The following is a 21016-nucleotide window of genomic DNA, read 5'->3' as shown; positions in this document are numbered from 1 at the left end:
CAGACGAGAGGGGGTTTTGAACCCGCTGAAACATATTAAGTGGCACTTTAGCAGATAAGGAGGACAGGGGAGGAAGGAATAGATGACAAGTATGGCAGAGAGGAGTGAGGAGAGGAAGGGGGCGGAGTTGGTCTGGGGCTGTGAGGGGCGACAAGGCTCTGAGACGCAGAGGCTGAATCAATGGGACATCGATACGCCAGACAGACTGTCTGTTTCCTCGGAGCCCCTGGAAGGAGGCCGCTGGTGGCAGTGTGGTCGTGCCCGGTGGCCCCACGGTGGCTCCCAAACCTCTAGCAGAAAAAATATGGTGAAGTGAGGAGAGCAGAGGAAAAGCATTGATCAAGTCCAAATCTCGCTCATGAGCGGCCCTGGAGTAGCTCTGCGAGTAAATATATAGATCAGTCAGAGGCTAGATTTTCCTGACTGCTATTTCTCAGCAACTATTTTTTTTGTTGTTGTCTGAGAATATTCCAGAAATGTGGCGTTTGTTGTTTCGATATAAATTTCAGCATGGGGTGTTTTTTGGGAATGCAGTAGTCTTGGTTCCGTAAATACCGGGACCTGAGTTTAACTCTGACCTGAGATCATTTCCCGAGCCCATGCCGTGTCTTTTACCAACCCAATTCCTGTCACCCTACTGCTATCTCATCCAATTAAAGGTAAAAAAGATAAGAAAAAAATATATACCATGTTCAGCATTGTACATCAAAATCATATCTGGACCATCCTGCCTTTTTACAGTGGACCTAGTAGTAGGTTCCTTCACATCAAAGTCAACCCTATCAAACAAAGTCCACTTCAAATTAACAATGATCACGCTTGCGGTCACCCCCTCTCACACCCACACTGTGTCCTTTTAAGCCTTTCATGATGCCCTCACCCGGCCACATCAGGAGGACCTGCTTGGCTTTGTAGTGCAACCTTTCGCACCTCGCAAACCACTGGGCCTTTGTAGCTGACCAAAGGTGCTCTTTGACAGGGGTAGTTGAAAGCGCTCGACATCGAGAGGGGAGCTCCAAGTTTCTGCTCTTTGAACCTGAGGCCTCTTGATGGTAGCAGCAGACAGTCTCTCTCTCTCTCTCTCTCTCCGGATGTGTCACTCTCAGGCAGCGGGGCTGAGATGGAGAGGCAGGGAGGGAGGGAGAGAGGAGAGAGGGGGAGGGTTGGGGGTTAGATTTGATGTAGAGTCTTCAGAGCTTCCGTCTGGAGTGCTACACCTGATTTCCCCAAACACAAATTAAGAGAAAGGGCCCGCCGTGGCTTCTTGCTGAAGACTTTTCTCTGACGGCTTGCCGTTTGACTGATGGCCTAAGCTGTTGGAAAGTTTGGGGTACGTTGTGGGCATTTCGAACAAACCAAGCCAACAACAATAAGTTGCTTGGATGTTTTTAGAAATAGAAATAGCTTTGGCCTTTAATATATATCCTATTATTTGACCTTATAATAAACGACTTATGCAGAGGTTGATGGCTGTCTGTTCTAAATGACCACAATGTGTCCCAACTTTCATGTGTCTGTTTTTTGTTTTTACTTATAGCATACATCATATAGCTTGACCTATCATAGTAAGATGACAGACACAGACAACCCATTAAGATAAACATGGATTTTTATGTCACCGAAGGTCTAGTGTTTATGCACTTTGGAATAGCTGTGCAGCTAGGTGAGGTCTGTGAGGTCCAGTCAGTGCAGACTACGTATTGTTGGCATGGAATTAAAGCACGTGGGGAAGGAGGATGTCTCCTCCGCTTTGCGACGTATTAAACCTATGACATTTTAAAAGCAATATCACCTGGCGTTGACCTCCATGTTCTAATCAGGGAAAAGGTTGTCTGTGTCTGAGAGAATGTCCAATTGGATCCCCACAGCCATGGCGGCTCACCTTACCGAACGGCAATCACTCGGTGGTGGAGCAATTAAGAAACCTGTGGTGGGGCTAAAATTCCATTTTATCAGTCCAAATGTCAGCATTTTAATTTATTAACCATATATTGACCATCAAAAGTCTGTCATTCATTTCTGAGAGAAGATTGCCCCTCCTTTGAGAAGATCCTTACCAGTCCTCCTTTCTCCCATTCTCCCATTCTTTCTCTGTCTCTCTCTGTCTCTCTCTGTCTGTCTGTCTCTGTCTCTCTCTCTCTCTCTCTCTCTCTCTCTCTCTCTCTCTCTCTCTCTCTCTCTCTCTCTGTCTCTCTCTCTTGCATGCGGCTGTAATGATATTATTTTGAACCAAGAAATTGTGATACACAGAGCCACAAACCTGTCTCGCGCTGAAAGAAGGCAGAATTGTGACACTTGACACCAGTGTTAATTTCGTCAACCACGACGATGACGAAAATATTTCGTCAACGCCCCTTTTTCCCTTGACGATGACGAGACGATGACGCACTAAAAATTCTCAAGCAAATCAAAATATGACGAAAATAAAAAAAATATTTTCGTCAAGGAGACTAAGACGAGACGAAATTTACAAGCCATGGACGAATGGACATTAAAAATATATAATTATTTATAATTAATTCGTAATTTGTAATTGCAATATAGTCCTAAGTGTCTTGAACATAGGTGATTGCGCCCACGCTGTGTTGCCTCGCGTGTATCTGCTGGCAGCCAGTGCATGGCGCGGCTCAGTCAGTAGTTCTGTAGCCTAGTAGTCCAGGGAGTCCATTTAAGTTGAGTTTAGGTCCTAAAACATTCCCAGAGAAAGAGAAAAAATAGCCGACGTTGAGGGAAGTGTTCATTTTGAAACATGTTCAACAACCCTCTTGTCCATGACGAAGACATGTGTTTCTGCAGTAGGTAATGGCAGTCACGCCAATCCTCCTCTGATACTGTCATTCTAAACCTCCTCGAGCTTCCACTATTCTCCTTTTCACTTAGGCTGTCTTAGCCCGGCGTTCGTTGTCTGTTCTTTTTTGTAATGTTTGCTATATTTGTTGCTTAACCATATGAGTAGGCAGTTCGCAAGCAAATCATGAAGGTCGGATTTGTGAATTTATTTAAATCAGTCACCGCGGGAGCGCGCGCCAACAGGGGGAAAGTTGGCCTGTCTAAAGTAACATAGGCACGGCTACTGTAGCCTAGTTTTGAAAAGAATCAATGGATGGGCGATCGCTAAGGAGTTTTAAACTGTTGAGATTTGAAACTTGTTCTCGTCGAGAGCAACGCTAAAAGACCCAAGGAAGTCGACAGCATTTCCATGCGTCTTCAGCGTCTTCCTAAGTTCCAAAAACTCTTTTCAGGTCATGCTTATTGAACCTCGACATCCCCGACAAACAAAACAGCATTAGTGTTTAAATATTTGTATGTGCGTGTCCTTTCTATCGTCCAGTCTGCATACCCCTGCCTAACTATTTTTCCTGGGACTTTTGCAGGGCATACGAAGTGTGCTCGTGCAATCTATTTAAGCCCATTCCACACATGCCGCTCGAGTCATTATAGTTCTCTGCTCGCATTACCAATTGAAAACAAAAACCGCTAACTTGCATAGTCTAACATCAGCAGTATTTTATCTGACTCGTGGTCATCGGGAAGCCACTATCAGGGAGACTTCTTGAACTTCATGCAGACTAGGGATGTCTGGTCTTCCCACTGCCGGCAATTTGCAGGCTTTAAGTCACGCGGTCAGGTGAAGAAGAGCATGTAGCTTCCTCCGTGATCAAACTCAAAATCAAATATAATATGCAGCAGCTTCTAATGCACGAGAGAGAGAGAGAGAGAGAGAGAGCGAGAGAGAGAGCGAGAGAGAGAGCGAGAGAGAGAGCGAGAGAGAGAGAGCGAGAGAGAGAGAGAGCGAGAGAGAGAGAGAGAGAGAGAGCGAGAGCGTGCGCGTGAGAGAGAGAGAGAGAGAGAGAGAGAGAGAGAGAGAGAGAGAGAGAGAGAGAGAGAGAGCGAGAGCGCAGCCTGCACCTGGATGTGTGTGTGTGTGTGTGATGCTCTTTTGCTCTACAGTATGATGTTGAAATGACTGATTTGGGTTTTGGTGGAAAGTGACCAAGTAACAAGGTGAATATTTGCTGCAATAGGATATATTAGTAATACCTAATATAATACAATAGCCATTGTAGGTTATTTATTTTACACCACAATATTGACTAAAATGACTAAAAATTGAAATGTTGACTAAAATTTTAAATGTTGACTAAAATGACTAAAATGACTAAAATTTGACTATGACTAAAATTGATTTTCGTCATTTTGACTAAGACTAAGACTAAATTGGGAAGGCAATGACTAAAATATGACTAAGACTAAAATTGATTTTCGTCATTGTGACTAAGACTAAGACTAAATTAAAAAAAGCTGACGAAATTAACACTGCTTGACATGCCCTTTCAAAGTTCTGTTACACTTCAGTCCAAATCATCATCATCATACTTTCATTTTATTTTCTAGGACATTGCACATTAATGAACATACTAATCTATATGTAAATGTGCCAGATTATAGCACAACAGCTACTTTCCATCTGGTGTTCATCATCATCATCATCATCATCATCATTGTAAAACTTATTTTTTATTTTAGTAACCTACCGGTATTCTACATGTTGTAGTTATTTTATTTGTAATGTTTTTATGTGAAAAAAGCAAATTAATGAATTTATTTAAAAAATCATGTGTGGGTCAAAAATTGTGACAGGAACCAAATTGTGAGCTGGGTGTATCGGTACAGCCCTACTCTTCACACATACACACACCTGTTTGAAACTCTCCATTTGCTTATTGTTACCTGTGGCCTCGTCTAGGACGGTGGTACATCCGGGAGGGCTGGCTGCGCACGGTGCCCCCTAAAGGCAAGGAGACCAAGCCCAAGATGTTCTTCCTCTTCTCCGACATCCTGCTGCTGACCAAGCCCTGCAGCTCCATGCACCCCACCAACGCCGACAAGTTCAACTGCCAGCGCTGTTTCCCCCTCAAGGAGTGCACCGTGGACAAGGTGTTTGGCCACACCAAGAGCCAAGGCGGCCTGATCAGTGTGAGTTTTGGCTTTCCTTACAGACATGGTCGTTTCCTAACTAACTCTTAGATTGTAAAAACATGACGGTCTCACTAGAGGGGGGTTCAATGCATTTAGATACATGGGAAAATAAACAAAAATTGTGATGTCTTAAACGTAGTAATGCAGGGCTGGTGGTCCAGGGCTGGCAGGGCCGATGGCCCTCTTTTTTTTTTTTTTTTTTTTTTTACAAAAGAGACCGGCGGCCCACAATGTCATTTTGACGGCCCTCGGCCAGGGCGGTTCTAAGGGGTGGCAGGGGGTGGCATTTGCCAGAAATATGATATGCCAGCCCAGGTGCCCCCTCAGATATAATAGACTCTATAGACTCTAGCCCCGCAAAAAACGCGTAGAGTGCCCATGAAATCGCAAATAGCGGTTCAACAAAACATCGTTTTTTTTGCCCACACACTCTTTGATGCATGTTTGTATAGACATCATGGCTGTGAACTGGGACATGTGGGGTACCATTCGAAAGCTTACATTCTCCTGTTGCCATGTACATTCTCCAGTTGCCATGTACATTACGACAACAATGACACATAGAAGCAGAGGTGTGCTTTTATATCCTGAAGAAGACAAAGTCTCAGAGAAAATGCACTGTATTTCATTCATTTTGTTTTCCTTTTCCAAGTTGAATGTGTACCAATGGAGATTTGTAAGTGTATGCCTATGCCCTATAGTCCATGTGATAAATATATATATTTGTTTTGATAGGCTACATGGAGATTAATGTTAAACTTTATGGTTAATTCCTGAGACTTCATTTTATTCCTCCTGTAAATTATGCTCATTTTTAAGGCCAAAAATATTCACTGGCATGTGCTAATTGTTGTCTTTGTGGTGGAATGGTGCTGTTGGTTATTCTGTCGAGTAGCCAGTGAGTAGCCACTAAGCACATTATTGTTACTACCAATAAATATTTCAAGAAGACTCTTTTGCACACCTCTGTGGTTGGGCTGGTGTGGTTGTGATTCAAGTGTAAAGAAATCCTGCACGCTGTCTATTCCACCAACAAACTTTAATTCAACATTTCGGTCATCCGACCTTCTTCAGAAAAAGTTTGTTGGTGGAATGGACAGTGTGCAGGATTTCTTTACACCTGACTACCAAGAAATATACATTTGGATATTAAGTTTAAGTATTGTATTATTTGTAGTTAATAATTTATCCCTCTGTTCTTGTCTAGTCAAGCCAGACTGTTGAGGCAGAAGTTAACTACTTCTGAAGCAAGACACTCCAAACCCAATAGTGAAGGTCTATGTGCCTAACATTAGAATAGGTATGTGCCCCCCCTCTCTTGGTGTGTGTCCAAGGAGCTGATTGGACTGAAGAGTGTAGATAAGGCCAGTTCATCCCAGCTGCTAGGGGCTCTCTTCTCTCAACTTCCAGGTTTTCTGCCAGCTTACATGACCAATCATAGATTCATTTTAAATAAACAATTGAACGTGAAGTCACTGCACGTATGGTGGGGTTTTTTGGTACCTGAAAGAGAGGGTTTTTTTCCGTCAGAAGACATTAGTTACGTCAATTTAATGGCGGTGCTCCGCTAATTACCGGCCTATGTGGGGCCGGTCTGAGCCAAAAAATGCCCGGGCCGTTTTGTTCTCCCAGCCCAGGCCTGTAGTAATGAGTATGTTAAACATGACATGTATATTAAAAAACAGTACAGTAGCTTTTAGACGGCTTCAACGGATATGTTTCATACTTGCACACCAATTAAGGTTGGTAATACCAGGAGAGTATAGCTTTCTGAGGTACAGAAAAAGTCAGAGGAAGCCAAAAAGATAACTGATAATTGTTAAGCCAGGGTTTTTCTTTTCTCCCTCCAATTTCTCACTTTTAATTTTTTGAGCAGACAACTGCGTGTAGGCCTTTAGGTATACAGACATTCCTCCTGGGTCAAATGATGAATTGTTTAAACGGGAGTTTATCTGCTGGAGTTATTATGATACCTCTTAGGAGAGCTCTATATCTCGTCTTTCCCCTTCCCTACTAATTGCCTTGATTCTTCATCTGAGGAGATAAGACTTTAGATTTAATGTCTTTTACTCCTCCAACGCTTGATCCTTCTCCAGGTCTCTGTGCTGCACCGCTGTGTGACAAATTATGTCTGAATAGGAGATGGTGATTCCGTCATGAAAGATTGAACTGAGAGCGCATGTTGCCGAGCTCCAAATGAAAGAGTTTACCCAGTCAGGATTTAGTTGAGAGCTTCCGCTTCATCAATATTAACTTTTTTTTTTTGCTCTGGTAATGTCTTGCCAGCATGGCCCACCACAACATTGTAATTTATCTGAATTTCATATTTGTATTTCTCTAAAGAAAACTGCAGCTCCAAACCAATTTAGGAAATTAAGGCAAGCAGTTGCATGGGGCCTATTCCGGTTTGTTGAACATAATTGCATCTGTACACAAATGTATATAATGTGTTCGATATTGTTTAGCTGTGGCATTGTAATTTTCACATCACATTTTAAAACCAAACTATCACAGAACTATACTAACCAACTGCATTCCTATTTTTTTCTACAGTATTTGGCTGTTATGTAAAAAAAACTGCCAGTGATGAAGACACTGAAGGAACAATTACTGTTTTCACCATTTATCCATTAACCAGCTTGAAGTAGCTGTATAATTCCTTGGTAGTACAGTGAGGAGAATAAGTATTTGAGCCCTTGCTGATTTTGTTGGTTTTCCCACTAGTAAAGGCATGATCAGTCTTTAATGTTAATGATAAAATGTATTCTAATACGGAGAGACAGAATATCAAAAAGAAAATCCTGAAATGAACTCTAAAGAATATATATTAATTGATTTATATTTCATTGAGGGAAATAAGTATTTGATCCCCTGCCAACCATTAAGAGATATGATCCCGCAGATCAAATGGCACTTCCAATCAACTTGTTATCTGAATTGAACACACCTGTTAATGGTAACCTGCACAAAAGACGCATTGAATCTGCAGAATCAGTCCATAGTATCAGTCAATCAATCAAACTAAACTCGCCAACATGGGACAGACCAAAAAGCTGTCAAAGGATGTCAGGGACCAGATTTTAGAACTCAAGAAGGCTGAAATGGGCTCCTGGATATTAAGGAGCAAACTGTCGGTGCATTTCTTCCAAATTTTAGGACAAACAAAATGATTATCAATCATCAATCTTAGGCCTGTCTGTGGTTCCATACAATATTTGACCTTGTGGGGATTCAATAACCAGAAACACAGAGATAAAGCACCCTAAAACTGTATGGGAAGAGCTAGAAAATGATCTCAAGGTAGCTGGGACCTCAATCACTAACAAAACTATTGGAAACACTTAATACCACAGCGGATTAAAATCGTGCAGTGCATGTATGGTACCCCTGCTTCAGAAGGAACCTGTTCCGGCTCACCTGAGGTTTGCCACTGAACATCGAACTGGATTAGGATATGATTGGGAGGTGCTGGAATCAGATGACGCCAAAATCAAACTGTTTGGCATTAACACAACCCGATGTGTTTTGAGGAAGAGAAATGCTGCCTATGATCCCAAGAACAACACCTTCTCCAACATCATACATGAAAGTGGTCACATTATGTTTTGAGGTTGTTTTTCTGGCCAAGACACTGGACAACTTCACATCGTCAACAAATGGAAGGAGGAAGACATGTAAACGTACAATGCTGCATGCCAACCTCTTTCCCACCACCACTAGACTGAAGGTGGGTCATGGATTGGCCTCCCAATATGATAATAATCCATAGCATACAGCACAAGCAGTGAAGGAGTTGCTCAAGCAGAAGCACATTAAGGTCATGAAGTGGCCTAGACCATTTCCAAACATTAACCCTATAATAATCCTGTGGAGGGAACAGAAGCTCCCATTTGCCAAGCTAGAGTCATACAACTTAAATCATTTAGAGATGATCTGCAAAGAAAAGTGGACAAAAATCCCTTCTAATATATCCACAAACATTGTCATTAACTGAAAGAAACATCTGAACTCTGTACAAGAAAACAAGGGCTTTACCACCAAGTATTTTGTCTTCTTTGACTAGAGGGTCAAATACTTATTCTCCTCAATGGAATACAAATCAATTAAAATATATTCTTGAAAGTTATTTTCTGGATTTTCTTTTTGATATTCTGTCTCTCCATGTTAGAATACATTTTATCATTAATATTATAGACTTGATCAAAATTAGCAAGGGATCAAATACTTATTCTCCTCACTGTATAATATGGGCCTTTGAATTCAAAATTTAATAGATCTGTTTCAAAACTTTACCAAGTTTATAGTCATATATACCAACTCAGTACCATGATTAAATCAATTGTTCAACAACTCAATTGTTCACGTAAGCAATACAATGGGACAATACAATGAGATCTATGCATCATGTTTCCCTAACTTTTTTGTTCATTTTGTCACTGTAGTTTGAAGGTTCGGGTCTGTCCTGTTGTGATTCTTTTGTCTGTATACGCCATGTCTTCCGTGATGGTGCGAGCAGCAACAGGCCGTGTGTGGTGTGCATGCGTGCGTGTCTGTGTGTGTGTGGCATGGCGTGTGTGCGTGGCGTGCGTGCCTGCCTGCCTGCGTGCCTGCCTGCCTGCCTGCCTGCCTGCGTGCCTGCCTGCGTGTGTGCCTGCCTGCGTGCCTGCCTGCCTGCCTGCCTGCCTGCGTGCGTGCCTGCGTGCGTGTCTGCGTGCGTGTCTGCATGCGTGCCTGCCTGCGTACGTGGCGTGCGTGGCTCCACAGTGGGGGAGCGCTACTCAGGGGAGTGCTGATGGACGCCGGTCCAGGCGGAGGAGCTGCTTCCGCTACGTCCCATTATCCCTCAGATCCATCTCTTCCGCCGCTCCAGAGTCCATACATCTTGCTCAGGCGAAGCCTGTCGCCACGACAGCACCCCCCACCGCCGCCGCCGCTGTCCACTGACACCGCAGCAGCTATGCAGCCACACATTATCTAATGGCAAGAAATGACATTTCATTAGCTTGTTATCCCACGGAGGGGGCCCCAAATGCATACTCGATAGCAGTAGGACTAATTTCTCATAAGGACACATTATTGATCCCGCCTCAGCAAGTGGCACCCCCAACCCCCCCCAGTTCCAATGGGCCCCTCTAGATCCGCACCTGGACGGAGGGAGAAGGCTGTCCTCACTCCAGGCCCCCCCCTTCTCATCTGTACCATGAAGAATTAAAGGCAAATTAAATTTGACAGCTGGAAATGCCATGGCAATCTATATGCAAAGTTTACTGCGAAAAAAAGAGAGAGGGAGGACTGACGAAAATGTCCCCCCCCCTTTTTTTCTCCACACATGTTTGGAGAAGAGTATTTTTTTATTTAAGCGTGTGGAAAAAATCTTCCTTTCTGTCATTCTTTTTTACGTCTCTCTTTTCCAGTCTGTCCTCTGTCTTGCGCTCTTCATCCCTCCTCTGTCTGTCTGTCTCTTCCCCTCCAACCCTCCCCGCCCTCCTTCCCATCCTCTCTCCCTTTGCTACTTGGAATATTTTTCCGCATCCATGACGGATTCCCTTTGATGTATAAATAATCAAGCGAAATTATGTGCACTGAGGAGCGTTGTGCTCCGGCGTCTCCTATTATACAGAGTCATTTTTTTTACCTAAGAGGGTCAGACTTTTTGACAAATCCCTAATTACCGCCGAGCCCACAGAAGCAGAAATCTATTTGTGCATAAAAATCAAGCCATGCGTCCCCTGAGTGCCTGGTACCTAATACTGCGTGTGGCGGGCGCCTTGCTTCGGCCCCCGTTCACTGAACTCTGTAATTAGATAATGCATTTGATGATGGTACATTTGAAATCTTAATCCATTTAATATACAAAGACCCCTCGCCCCTCCCCCCTCTCTCATCCTAGAAAACATGAAAAAAAAGCCCTCCCCACTATTTTTCTCCAGGTATCCGTTTTTTAAAGCAAGTGCTTACTAACTCTGTTAACATATCGAAGTACAAACCCAGTGGTAATAAAGATTAGAGTTGATGACAGACATGGCTCTCTGCTGTGCGTAGCCCTCTCTTTGCGATCCATAACTCCCAGGTAAATGTGAGAGGTCATTTCATATTTCCGAGACCCTAATTATAATCCACTCTAATGGGATTCCGTTTGTAATTATTCGAGGATATAAGAACCCTCCCTTTGTTTGGGGATGGATGGATGGCTGCCGTTTTCTTGTTTGACATGTGTAATCTCGCCGTAAAGTCCCTCTAATGTGGATGAGCCATGCTAATTACTGTTGACTCAACGGATGAACTGCCTGATAGGAGCCGCTTCAGAGGAAAGAAGAAAGCGGCCAAAAAAAAGTCTTGTCAGTTGTAGTTCGAGCATTAACACAGCATCTCTGTGCTTAAGTGTCAGTGACCGCGCATCATGCTGTGGTTATTAATGGATATATATTTTTCAAACTTTAATACTTTTGTGTAGTATTTGAAAGTTGATTGTTTGTTAGAATATGTCGTGTGATAGGGTCAAAGATGGGTTTTTTGGGGGGGTCAGGCGGCGCAACGGCATCTACTACCCATACATTAATTAGTCATTTGTGTTGATATGCTGCAACGAATATGCTTCTTAGATAGGTCACTATAAACAAACAAACAAAAAAATCCATACAATAGTGGCACTGGCTGTCGTTGCGCCGCCCTGTCAAGTGCTACTGCTGAAACGTCACTGGGCAAATAATGTCAAAAAAATAAGTTTGAGTTTATTGAAGCGTCTCTTTTTATGCAAAGGTAGAGTAGATGTATGTTCCTGCATGAGCGGCACAGGTGTCTTTGGCATGTAATGTTCCTAGACCTTCATGGCAGCATCGATAGGGTTCTTTGTCTGTTTTAGATTTGTTAATCTCTGCATCTGTTAAATTATATTGAGCTTGCATGGCATTTGCACATGGCTCATTGTTGTTATGAACTCAACCGATGGTGTGAACAGAAAAAAACTCCCTCAGAAATATATGACTGTCAGAAGATCGTTGGGTAGATTTTGCTTTCCAACCTAGAGAAGGGTGACCTCTAGTGTTGGTAGAATGTCATTGTGTGTCTGTGGTTTGCATGGGGTCCTTCTGTTGAGGACAGTGCACTGTATCAGATGAGAGCCATTGTGCTCACATCAGCGCAGGCAAAGCCATGCATGACGGTGTGAGCGAGACAAGAAGCTCGATGAGTAATGATTGCTAGGGGAGACAACCGTCTGATCCTTGAAAACGATCCCTCACAATTTCTCTGCTTGTGAATGATGACTCGAGTTCCTCCCGTGATCTCGGCGACACGCTGTGACCTCTCTCTCTCTCTCTCTCTCTCTCTCTCTCTCTCTCTCTCTCTCTCTCTCTCTCTCTCTCTCTCTCTCTCTCTCTCTCTCTCTCTCTCTCTCTCTCTCTCTTCTCCCTTTCAGCTGACCTTCGCTAAAGCTAAGCTGCTGCTGATGTCCAGTGATCAGGAGGATATCAACGACTGGTATCGCAGCCTGTCGCTGGCCGTTGGGTAAGTGCCACAAGCCCCCGGTTGTAGAAGAACTGTCTGCCTCCCAGACGCCAACCCCCTCCTGGCCCTCTCAGAGCATCGATCCCAGTCTCAGCCAGCCAGCCAGTTTGTAGCCACCCTCTGCCCTTAGCCTGTCAATGCATCCTCTGTCTCCGCTTCATCCCTGCTGCAAATACAGCCTCGCCACGGACGGTGGCTGTAGTGGGGGGGTACAAGTGTCTGACCCAGCAGCAGCCTAAGTGGCTTGGATAATGAGCTTACCATGGGATGGCGGACAGTAGCAGAAGATCAGTAGTAGGGCTGCTGCTGGTCCATCATCTCATCCTGAAGTAGGGTGGAGGCGAGAGGGTGTTCCAGAGTGAAGCGGAGACCTTGTTCCACTCAGAGGGGGGTTGAGGGTGTGTAGCATTGGCCCCACTAATGTGATTTTTGGCGATCAAGGCCATAGAAAGTGACGGCATAAATGAATAGCACAGCACAGCTGGTGACTGCCTGGGGGAGCCAGAGATGGCAAACTCAAGGACAGCCATTTGACAGGATGGTTTCACTCTCGAGAGGTGACTTTTATTAAAGGTGTTGTATGTGGGACCGTGGCCAAAACTGGTACTGCAATCAAGTTAAAAGTGTCCTACTTAAAGGTGCACTGTGCAGGAAATGGTCAGAAATGGTACTGCAACTATGCTGCTCATTGGAAATGGTTTTCTTATTGCCAAATTTGGTCTTTTCATGAAAGTTTACTAAGTAATAAACTAATGTTTTCTAGTATGGCCCAAGTACAGTCATTTTTGCAGCCAAAAATGTCTATTTCTGGACATTTAAAATGGTGGACCATGGAGAAGATCCCCCTTTTCATGTATGAAAAGTGCAATTTTCCCAGTCATTATGAATATTTAGAATTTGATGCTGGTGGTAAGCATTCATTCAAGTAAAAATGTAACATTAGTGAATGGGTAGCATGAATTCTGGAATTAAACAACTAAAAATCTTACACAGTGCACCTTTAAGGTAAGAGGAAAAACAAAAAATTGGCAAACAGCATTTCTGGGCTATTATTGAAGTTTTAAAAATAAAGTACTCTGGCTGTAATATTGGTTGTACAGACAGCTGTATTTTCACATTTTTATTTTATTTTTATTACTTAATGTGGCATAAGACAAATTCCATGATATACGTCACATGTAATAAACTTCAATTATGTATTATGAATAATTCCCAATAATTGGGAATAATTATATTGTGGTATATTATAATAATAAACAGCGTATGATTATAAGAATGACTATTTACATCCTGCAGGATTAAGATGATTTTTGTTGCATTTTTATTAAGTCGTGCTTTAATGTTGCATTATGCTATGGATTTCTATCATATTTCTTAGTGAGTGTTAAAAAAGCCATAAAAAGGTGTTAAAAAGCCATAATCCATATTACCTAATGTCCTTAGGTTCTGACAAGATGACCTATTTCTCTTACATAGAGGTTTCCTTTTCCTGCTTAACTATAGAACTAAGTTTTAGTTGCAATGAAAGACGAGTCCTCACTATTTACTCTGCTCTTTCCAGTGTCTGTTTAAACATGTGTTGAATGTTTACATTTAAATCATTGTATCCCTGTCATTTCTTTTCAAACTCTCTAAGAGAAAAGAAAATGTACGCTCGCCTTATGAAGAACGCAGTTATATCTTGGGGGCGTTTTACTTTCTGGATCTGTGATCACCTCAGACTGCCTCGATACATCATGCCTACAAGAAAGGGCCTTGCGTAACTTTATTGGCCACCTACTATTTTTGCACTATTTTTTCCTATACTGTACTATTTTTCCAGTGTGTAGTTTGAGGAACAACCATACATGGTTTCAGAAAGTCTTGTCTTTTAGGAACTGTAATGGCCACCATGCTGTTTCCGTCATGGTGCCTCCTAACCTCTCCACAGGCAGCTGAAGTCCAAGGGTACAGTGGTGCACCGCAGGGATGACCTGTGCAGGCGTCCTCTGAGGTCCTACGAAGAGAGCCAACAGCAAACAGCCCCCAGGACCCCCCTGGCACAGCCCCCAGGACATGACAACTCTACTAGCACCCAAGCACAAGGCAGGAAGAGAAACATGGTATGCTGCTGCCGTTTTTTTCTGCTTCAGTTACATATTTTGCTGGAGGTGAAGTTCTGACCAGTGGCGGAACAATTGCACACCGGGCCCCAGGGCAAAACACTGATAGGGCCCCCCATACAGCCTGCCAAGGTCACAATAGGGCCCCCACTATCAATACGGGAGGGCCCTGGGCCCAGGGGCAAATGCCCTGCTCGCCCCTCCTATAGCTCCGCCCCTGGTTCTGACCTTTAGTTAGTATAGCAGTGGTGAAATATGGATGCAAACCGTGTGAACAATTATCATCAATGTTTAAAACGCAACAGTGAAATTAAATGTTTACAATAGTGTGCCATTTACAGTTGAGTCTTCACTCTTACTGGAGGAGTTGCATGAGGGCGTTTTCACTTGGGTCTAAACACTTTTGTTACTATGGCTTTCATTTCATTAATTTCAGGCAACAATACATTTACACTGTTGAATAAACTGTACACTTTTGTAAAAGTGTCATCTCTTCAATGTTGTCCCATGAACAGATACAATGAAATACCTGCAGAAATGTCAGGAGTGTATTCTCTTCTGTGAGTTACTGTGTGTCCCTCTTGATGTAGGAGCCGCGTGAGGGAAGCAGCAGCAGCAGCAGTAGTCCAATGACCTTCAGAAGCTCCCAGCCTCTCACCACCTCCGAGAACTCCTCCAGTCCACCCAAGAGGATCAAGCTCTCTGATGCCCCCAAGGCAGGGTATGGACGCTCCTCATCTGGGAACTCACTCACTCATGCAGCAATACACATCAGCAGTCATGTTTTTTTTAACCTGAGAAACATCAAGAGCAATATGTTTTAGAGGTCAAAATTGATCACTGTCCATGCATGACTTGGTGTCCGCGCATGTATTGTTTTATTATTGTGCAATGTTGTTTTTCCACCGACTTCCTGAAACTAATTCACAAAGTCGGTAATCATCCATACTCCTTTGGGGGAAAGCACAGGAGGATTGCCATTGACTTGCCTTGGTTGGGTGTCTTATTTGAATGCCCTTTGAATAGTGTTACGTTAAACTATGTGAAGTGGAAATGAATGAACATGAAGATTAGTTGTCTGGTCATGGTAAGAAGTGGTATCTAAGAAAATTAGGACTTTATTGGCATTGAAAAATATCTCTACAAATTCACTGTATGTGCCGTTTATGTCCCCATTAGCGTTAATGTAAACAGAAATTTCTAACGGAGACTGCACTCAACACTTGTTTGTCAACTTTGATATTTCATGTGGTGGGAGAGAGTAGGTCTAATACTACAAATCATTATAGGATGTTTGTTGCAGTTTGCTAACTGTTTAATGGCCTTAAGCTAAATGAATCATCTTCCTCCCATAGGCGCTAATGTAAATATTTCCCCAATTTCAACATGGCGGTACTTTTGCAACACGCCAACTCTGTGAATATTGTAGTATTGTAATATAGTCCTACTGGTGCACACTGCACAGCCCGTGCCCATGTTTTGTTTTCTACTGTATATGACTTTAACCCTTTGAAGAGTAAGGACTTTCCCCAGGTTCTTCTAGAATTCCACTTGAACACTGGTGTAACCTATCATAACATCTTATCGTAGTAGGCTGATGGTAACATGTAGGCATACAGTAGGGAAATGAGAACTAGAGTGGAAGCTTATGGATGGCAAGGCCAGACCTGCGGTATTGTTGAAGTCAATGAAATCAGATGAAAGATACAGGTGATAAAAAATAAAACTATTTCATCAGAACAGCGGATATGCCTACGTGAGAATCTCGGTGTATCCTGCTGTGTGTAGGCGAGTTGGCTGAATTGAAGCCTTGAAATAAACCAGGACAATGAGAGGATATAGGCTATGATTGAGTAGATGAAATTGCTAAAACACCTGAGTAATTTGTTCAATTAAAATACAGTGCCATGAGAAAGTTTCGGCGCCCTTTTGGAAAATCATTACATCGGTTAATTTCTCGTTGAGCTTTTAAAGTAGCAACTTCATTTTGACATATGTTAAACTGTAGGGAAAGAGAAACATTTCAGCAGTGGAAGAATTTTCATAGGTGTTACAGAAACAATTTTATGTGGATTTAAACAAAAATAGGCCTGTGCATAAATATGAGCACCCCAAAGAAGGTATACCATTAATATGAAGTAGAGCTCACCTTTGCTGATCTAATGGCCTGTGGATACTTGCTATACAAGAAGACAAGTTCCAACTGCCTGGTGCTACTGAATAGTGGCCAATTATTCTATCCAGAACCTCTCTATTTCAGTCCGGTTACTCATCTGTCTTCTTTAGACATCCTGGTTCAAATAAATCCATTCTTTTTCAATAATGGTGATACCTCAAGATTGGTATGACCATTTCAAGACATTGTACTTGTTCTTTTGCATTAACTCATTGTTGAATTTTGATCAGTGCAGTGCAATAACTGTCCTGATGCAAAGCCCAAACTCAGCTCAGCCTCAATTTTGTGACTGACACTTGAACATTCTTTTGAAAAATCTGCTATTTGAAAGGAATTAGTGAGGCCCTCATCTGTAATAAGTTTTACAGTGTGTATGCGAGCCATGCAGACCAATAGCAGGGTATACTTAAGGCCAGATGTCATATAATTTATGTGTGCATTTTTTGCCATGTCCACCTCCCATTGTTAAGGTCAAATAACTCTGGCTCAGTCTCATCTGACTACAGTATGATTGCCCTAAATGCTTTTAGCTTGTCTAGATAAGCTTTCTGCATAAATTTAGCAACTTATTTCTGATGGATACACAGGAAAGCCTTTTTATGAATCACCCATCCAATGAGATTTTGCCTTGTGAAAAGTATATGCGGAAGGACCCATGTCTAAGTCTGCACTATCAGCAGCTATGGTCTTGTAGTTCTATGGAGTTGTTCTGTAGTGTGTCTGTTACCATTCTTACCATCCTTTACCCATGCCTTTTTAACTATTTTTCAGCAAACTACATTTTCCTTTCAGGAGTACCATTCCTGTGGCCTTCCATGCTTTCCACTCAAATGGATTTCCATTTCTGGGTGTGGGGAAACTTTGTCCAAGACTTCCAGATTACTTTGTTTACCTTTCTCATTATTCAAAGTAATGCATTATCTTTGAAGTCTACAAAGAGTTGTCCAGAGCCCACTATATTGCCACTCTCCAAGATAGAATTTAGGACAAGCCTAGTCTGCTATTATGTATGGTAAATAACATTTTAATGACCAATCACTGCTGTCTTAGTGACTGAAGGGATTCCAAAGTCATTAAAACCAGTTTGTGCTGCAAAGGTGAGCTCTACTTCATATTAATGGTATACCTTCTTTGGGGTGCCCATATTTATGCACTGGCATATTTTTGTTTAAATCCACATAAAATTGTTTCTGTAACACCTATGAAAATCCTTCCACTGCTGAAATGTTTCTCTTTGCCTACAGTTTAACATATGTTAACATGAAGTTGCTACTTAAAAAGCTCAATGAGAAATAGCACAAAGTAATGATTTTCCAAAAGGGCGCCCAAACTTTCTCATGGCACTGTAGGTAGGCTTGTGTTTCAGTAAGCTTACCATTTTGTAAGCACAGCAGCAAAAATTGTAGCGATTGTTTGGCCGGAACTTATGAGTATTAAGCATGCTTCATGTGGTAAGAGAATGTACCGACAACCTCTCGCCATTGTTTGTTGTAGGCAATAGGCGAGGCACGTGTGACCAAAAGTAGCTTCAGTTTTGCAATTCGCAAAAAAGTTCCATGGCTATGCCCAGAGCGGCAAAGTGACAAAAGGCAATGAAAATCATTTTAACTGATATAGTCAGCTTTTATTCTTAACTTTGCACTGCACACCGCTGTGCTACTGGAAAGTAACCCTCTAAATTGGAGATCATTCAGTGGAGAGGTGTGGGAGTTGTGCATGGAACAGACAGACAAACAAGAGGAGTCACAGACAAGACGTTTCCTGCATTATAAAGTAGATGTATTGTAATATAGTGGTTATACTGTATGTGCACAATACATCAGAACATCAGTAACTGAAAGGATTTGGTTGAAAAAAAAATGCTACAAGTTATCTATTATTTTATGGATGAAGTTGAGGCCTGTCTGCTGTTTCACCACAGGTCTCAGGAGTCCTCTGGGTCCAGCTGTGTGATCCTGTGAGGAGCGAAGACGCTTCAGGAGCATCACGGGAGTGGACAATGGACACGTGTGTGAACGCAGGTCTTATCAGGGTCTTAACAGGGTCTGAATTTCTTCAAATCTGTGCAAGCCATATGGGTTCTTAAGAGCCTCGAAAATGCACTCTAATGGGAATTATGAACAGTTTTTTTGCTGGAATGTATACCAAAGTCCACAACAGGGAGACCAAAAATACTGTGGAAAAGACTGTTACTATATTACCTGATTTTAAGTTACGTATGTGAATGTGTTAAAAATGGATATACACTAGCAGCAGTAGACTTCAACAGCCATTTTAGAATAGATCATGATGTTCAAGGTGTCAAGCGCCATCCCAGTCAGCACAAATATTCCTAAACATTATTATTACTACTGTATATTTACTATATATTTGTATTTTTTAAACTCTCAAACTATTTAAAAATGTTGCCAATCATGTACTAAATTACTAACATAGCTTGCAAATACTACTTATCATGTCGCGCGCTAAAATGTTCTGGGGATATTGGGATGATTACATGTGTGCAATAGTAGACTGGAGTGTGGTAGTAATTTACTACCTATGTAAAGGAACTACTGAAAAGACTGAAAGGACTCGAATACCCTTAAATCAGATTTATTTATCCACTGGACCAACATTTATTGTGATTATTTTTACTTGCTATTTAATACATGTCTGCAATGCAATGCGATTTTATCAATGTTGATTTTAACTCTACTTTGTACATTTCAACATTGTATTCACTGTTTTGAAAGGTGACCGGGCCAAACATTTCTGCTTTTTATGATGAAAATTCTTTATCTCATTTACCTTGGATAAATTGCTAAAGAAATGTTATTCTGAGATGCAATAAATCCGGCTTTACTCTCAAAATCAGAAATGCTGAAATTTCTTTTTTAAAATAGTGAAATACCCTCTCCATTAGTCATAGTGGTAACACTTTACTTGATGCTTCCATCATACGCATAACAATGTCATAATGATGTTATGTTTTTGTTATAACAATGTCAAAACAGTGTCATATTACAGTCATGGAAGAGTGTCATAAACATTATGTCAATGTCAAACATTTTATGATCATGAAAAGTTAACAATCTTTCCGTTGTCTTTAGCATAATCGAATGTTACTTAATGGCAACAGTCATAAAATGTTTATGACATTAACGTATTGACATGTAATGACATGTCAATTCAATTCAATTCTTTTATTAAGGGATAGCCCCTTGAGATGTTCCATCTCTTTTTCAAGGGGGTCCCTAGAGATGTCATGCAGATGACGCCACCGTCAAGTAAAGTGTTATTGTCATGGTGTTAAGAGCAGATTCCACACTGCGAGAACACTTTCTTCGGCTTTGTGCATTGTCTTGGTCCTGATAAAGTTGGATATAGTTTGGTCTTGCATGATGAACTAGGTGGATTGTTTCCAAATCTTGTACAAGTCTGCCCTCTTTTGGCCATTTTAAGGAATTACAAAATACAGTAAACTGATTCCAGCTCAATCTCATATTTTCAAATCCTTAGTAGCCTATGCCTCAGTAGCCTATGGTCATTTAGGATTACCATATGCTTGTGAAGTGGTGATGGAGGGGGTAGTGTTGGAAGAGGTAAAGGTATTCAGGTGTTGCATATTCTCAGAATAATTACATTGTGCTCTAAGTCATGGGTGAGTGGTTACGCCATCAGACTTTTAGCCCAAAGGTTGCCGGCTCGACTCCCGACACGCCAGGTTGGTGGGGGGAGTAATTAACCAGTGCTCTCCCCCATCCTCCTCCATGACTGAGGTATCCTGAACATAGTATATCAGGTGTGCTTAATTATTTGGCAACTTAGTTTGCCTCTTGGGAAATAAAAGAAATCTAACAAATTCTGAAAAGTCTATGAACAGACGGATGTGGCTGTCTTGAAATTGCACAGGCATTGGCCACGTGATCACAGAACTATCAAATGCACTGTTGCAAAGCCATCAGTGTCACAAGAAATGTCTTCACAAAGTAACTGCCAACGATTGAGAATAATTAAAGGTGAAACTACCAGAAAACTATTACCTTACAGTGCTGTTATGTTCAAGAACTGAAACCTTTATGGACTGTTCAGATGAACACCGTATTCAGCACTCAGAGACATGGCCAAAGTAAGACGGGCTGAAACCTGACAACCATTCAACAAGAAACGTAGGTGATGACTGGATCAAGAAATCTCTGAAGACGGTTGTTTCGATGGTTTTATGAACTAGTGAAAGTGATTGATAATGGACCAGGTAGATGAGTCCATA

The 21016-nt window shown here is 42.0% G+C and overlaps 1 protein-coding gene across 2 annotated transcripts in view; it reads left to right on the top strand.

The window, feature by feature from the left end:
- arhgef39 (Rho guanine nucleotide exchange factor (GEF) 39) overlaps window positions 1-19375 on the top strand; it is a 41768-nt gene extending 22393 nt beyond the window's left edge. For both annotated transcript variants that reach the window (XM_063217831.1, XM_063217832.1), the window contains exons 8-12: window positions 4748-4977; window positions 12398-12486; window positions 14417-14588; window positions 15179-15309; window positions 18686-19375. In XM_063217831.1, coding sequence (XP_063073901.1) covers window positions 4748-4977; window positions 12398-12486; window positions 14417-14588; window positions 15179-15309; window positions 18686-18725 — 662 coding nt within the window. In that variant the 3' untranslated portion in view covers window positions 18726-19375. The remainder of the gene's footprint in view (window positions 1-4747; window positions 4978-12397; window positions 12487-14416; window positions 14589-15178; window positions 15310-18685) is intronic.
- Window positions 19376-21016: the final 1641 nt, after the last annotated feature.

Source organism: Engraulis encrasicolus, chromosome 15, assembly GCF_034702125.1.
Source record: "Engraulis encrasicolus isolate BLACKSEA-1 chromosome 15, IST_EnEncr_1.0, whole genome shotgun sequence".
NCBI classification, from domain to species: domain Eukaryota; kingdom Metazoa; phylum Chordata; class Actinopteri; order Clupeiformes; family Engraulidae; genus Engraulis; species Engraulis encrasicolus.
The sequence above is the reverse complement of the archived record's forward strand: the minus strand, read 5'-3'. Positions and strand labels throughout refer to the sequence as shown.